The sequence below is a fragment of the Aplysia californica genome, unplaced genomic scaffold, assembly GCF_000002075.1.
Source record: "Aplysia californica isolate F4 #8 unplaced genomic scaffold, AplCal3.0 scaffold00281, whole genome shotgun sequence".
Lineage (NCBI taxonomy): Eukaryota > Metazoa > Mollusca > Gastropoda > Aplysiida > Aplysiidae > Aplysia > Aplysia californica.
The window spans coordinates 276,316-280,117 of NW_004797551.1; the positions used below are offsets into that span (position 1 = coordinate 276,316).

Consider the following 3,802-nt stretch of genomic DNA (forward strand, 5'->3'; position numbering starts at 1 on the left):
CTCTCTCTCTCTCTCTCTCTCTCTCTCTCATTGTGCCTCTCACTCCCTGTCTACATTATGTGATATTGTGAAGAAACTAGACAAATCTATGGATTCAATTCCCCCTTTCAACTTTGTTAAGTCATTCAAAATTTGGGAACTCCGAATGTAACGTACATCAAATCAAGGGAATGGAGAAACTTAAAAACTCCTTAAATTACCAAAGTTCAAGAACGCCCATTTGGACATTCGAACCGGAGCCATTCACACTGTGGTAACCCATTAAGCCATATATAGACTACTGACCTAACGAATCCCCTCCAGATGAAAATGCAGACAAATCAAATTTGCAGGAGGTGATAATGTTACTTATTCTTCAAGCCACAAAACCTTGGAAGTGAGGAAGAACTTGTCGCTGCTTCGAGTCCGGAGACGTTTCTCCATACCTCGGCTTTGTGGTGTGCCAATAGGAAGCGAGACAGATCTTAAGAAAAAGGAAAATACAAGCTACGGATAACAGAGTCACAGAAAATATGCTGTTTCTTTCTCCTTCCACGTAATTCTTATCAACAACCCCCGCCATACCAACAATAACGGCTGCGTATGGTGTGAAAGTATAACGAGAGTAGCGGTCGAAAACAAACAAGTCTGTCACAGCGAAGAACAATAATTCTACTGACAAAATCCCCAACACGGCGGTCCCGGAAGTTTCCCGCTCAATTGCCGGATCTGTGTCGTACGTCATCCAAATGGAGATGTTTACGGCGGTTGCTACGGTAACCCAGCCGGCTTGTAGCCCCAGACTGTTGTGAACGAGGAGTCGGGTGAGCCAGACGTCTGTACGTTGTCGTTGTTGTAGGAGTAGGCGGCAGGATCTGTCCAGGGCTACGTAGGAGGCAGCCAGGGCGAGGTAGAGGAAGATACTGTACACGATCAGGACTACAGAGGATGCCACGATCTATGAGATGAAAAAAGTCGGTGGGTTAGTGGTTAAGCTCTCAGGCTCGCAACCGTAAGGTCGTGGGTTCGAATCCCCTCAGGCGCCCGACGTTGGGTCCTTGCTTGTTTATAATGGGACTTACTCTTCCTCGTCTGACACATTTCGTTATATTTCGAATGCTGTCTTCCTCGTTTGGTACACTTCAGAGAGTTTAATATTTCATAGCAGCCACGAAACCAAAACTTCCACCCTCCTTCCAAAAGATACCCGCTCCCCCCAACCCCAAAACAAACACATTTTAAAGGGCCTTGATAATTCTAAACATTCGAACACCTCCACTTGGGACCTAATCAGGGGGTGGTATATTTTCTAAAGTTGGATCAGCCCTGTCTAAGACCGCCACCTGTCTTAGACGACAATGTTCTTCTCGATTTTAGGCTGTCGTCTTAGACAGTTTAGACTGTATTTTACAAACGAACCCAAGCCAAAGAATGCTCCATTGGAGTTTCGAACCATGGCCGTCCACAACATAGCCTGGGGTAATTCCAACTGGCATAATGATGCTCTCAATAATAGAGGAGGAAAACGAGGGGCTGTAGAATTGTTTAAAACGATCAAAATATTCAGTCCAAAGCGTCTGAAAAGGCCACCCATTTGGGGGGGGGGGGGGGGCAGTGATTGTCTTAGACAGGTGGACGTCGTACGCGGTGTCATTATAATGTTTTGAAAATTTGCTAGGAGGGAAATGGGAAGTGGTCGTTTGCATGGGCTATTGTCTTTGGGTCCGTTCACAAATGGCGTCAGCTCAGAGGGGGGAAATGGGGGTGAGGTCGGTGAAAAGTTGACAGAAGTTGACATGGGGGGAGGAGGAGGGGGGTTCTTACACAAGTTGACACCAAGCATGATGCTCTAAAAGGTTGGGGGCGAAAGAGAAAATAAAAGAAAGAAAGAAAAAATTATAGACTACTTGGCTTGAAATTAACACAGTTAATTATTTTGATTGGTTAAAGATGTTAATAAATAATTTGACAGTTCAGGTATTTCTTTGTTGTATTCTTTTTTTAAAAACCCAATATTTTTTATTTGTAAAATTTAACTGTTTAAGAGAACCACAATTTGATCTCTACAATGGATGACTGTCAAGAATAATTTTGACAGTATAACATGTCAAAATAAATATAATAATAATAAAAATATTAATAATTTTTTAAATTTACCATCATCATCATTATCGTTATCATCATCGTTTAAAAAATTACAATAATCATAATTATCGTAAATAACGATAATATTAATATTAACAATAATAATAATAATAATAATAATAATAATAATAATAAATAATAATAATAATAATAAAATAATACAATGTACATAATGACGTGCGCGGGCCTTATTTGCAACAAGGGACAGAACCAAGATATAATGAAAACACGTAATTGAAAACATCAGCTCCCCTTGCTACGCTCGAGTGTTGTGCTCCCAACCTTCACCAGGAAGGTCAAAGAGAAATCTTAAATGCAGATTTAAAAGTAATTCATAGTTCCGAAAGATTGTTCAAAGGATTACCTTGTTTTCGTGTCAAAGAGAACGATTTAAAACATCAAATTTCTAATAATAATATGTCAAAGAGAAAGAATAAATACAGTTACATGCATTATAAATTATCAATAGGTTTAAAAGTAATTCAAACTGCTGAATGATTGTTCAAATGATTAACTAGTCTCTTTCAATGTCAAAGAGAACGATTGAAAAGATTAATTAACTGTAAAATAATTCAAAAGTAATTCAGGACTTATTAAAGATTGTTCAAAGTAACACTTTATATCTTTCAAAGAGAAAGTTTGAAAACAGTAATTCATTAATTGTTAAATGATTTTAAAAGTAATCACGACTTTTAGAAGACTGTCCAAAATATCACCTAGTCCCTGTCCAAAGTAATACTTTACCTCTTTTAAATAGAAAGATTGAAAACAGTAATTGATTGTCAAAAGATTTAAGAGTACTCACGACTTTTTGGAAGATTGTCCAAAATATCACCTCATCCCTGTCCAAAGTAATACTTTATCTCTTTTAAATAGAAAGATTGAAAACAGTAATTAACTGCCAAATGATTTAAGAGTAATCACGACTTTTTGGAAGATTGTCCAAAATGTTACCTTGTCCGCCCTGTCCAAAGTAATACTTTACCTCTTTCAAAGAGAAAGATTGAAAACAGTAATTATTGCCAAATGATTTAAGAGTAATCACGACTTTTGGAAGACTGTCCACAATACAATGCATTACCTCGTCCCTGTCCAAAGAAATACTTTACCTCTTTCAAAGAGAAAGATTGAAAATAGTAATCAATAATTGTCAGATGATTTAAAAGTAAACGCGACTTTTGGAAGACTGCCCAAAATGTTACCCCGTCCCTGTTCAAAGCAATACAGTGTACTCTATCTCTTTCAAAGAGGAAGATGGAAAACAGTAATTCATTGCCAAATGAATTATATATAAGAGTAATCTTTTGGAAGACTGTCCACAATACAGTGCATTACCTCGTCCCTGTCCGAAGTAATACTTTATCTCTTTCAAAGAGAAAGATTGAAAACAGTAATTAATTGCCACACGATTTTTGGAAGACTGTCCACAATACAATGTATTGCCTCGTGCCTGTCCGAAGTAATACGTTATCTCTTTCAAAGAGAAAGATTGAAAACAGTAATCAATTGCCACACGATTTTTGGAAGACTGTCCACAATACAATGCATTACCTCGTCCCTGTCAAAGAGAACCAGCCAGACTACGTTGCTGCCGTAGATTCCAAGGCTGAGAACGAACAGGGCGGGGGGCAGGAAGGCGGGGCTAGTGCAGACTGGACCTGGAGGGAGGAGGGGGAGA

The 3,802-nt window shown here is 38.7% G+C and overlaps 1 protein-coding gene across 1 annotated transcript in view; it reads right to left on the reverse strand.

The window, feature by feature from the left end:
* Window positions 1-196: 196 nt before the first annotated feature.
* LOC101854175 overlaps window positions 197-3,802 on the reverse strand; it is a 4,739-nt gene continuing 1,133 nt past the window's right edge. The window contains exons 2-3 of the mRNA XM_013084259.2: window positions 3,676-3,782; window positions 197-937 (exon numbers count right to left, since the gene is read on the reverse strand). Of these exons, the coding sequence (XP_012939713.1) occupies window positions 356-937; window positions 3,676-3,782 (689 nt within the window). The 3' untranslated portion in view covers window positions 197-355. The remainder of the gene's footprint in view (window positions 938-3,675; window positions 3,783-3,802) is intronic.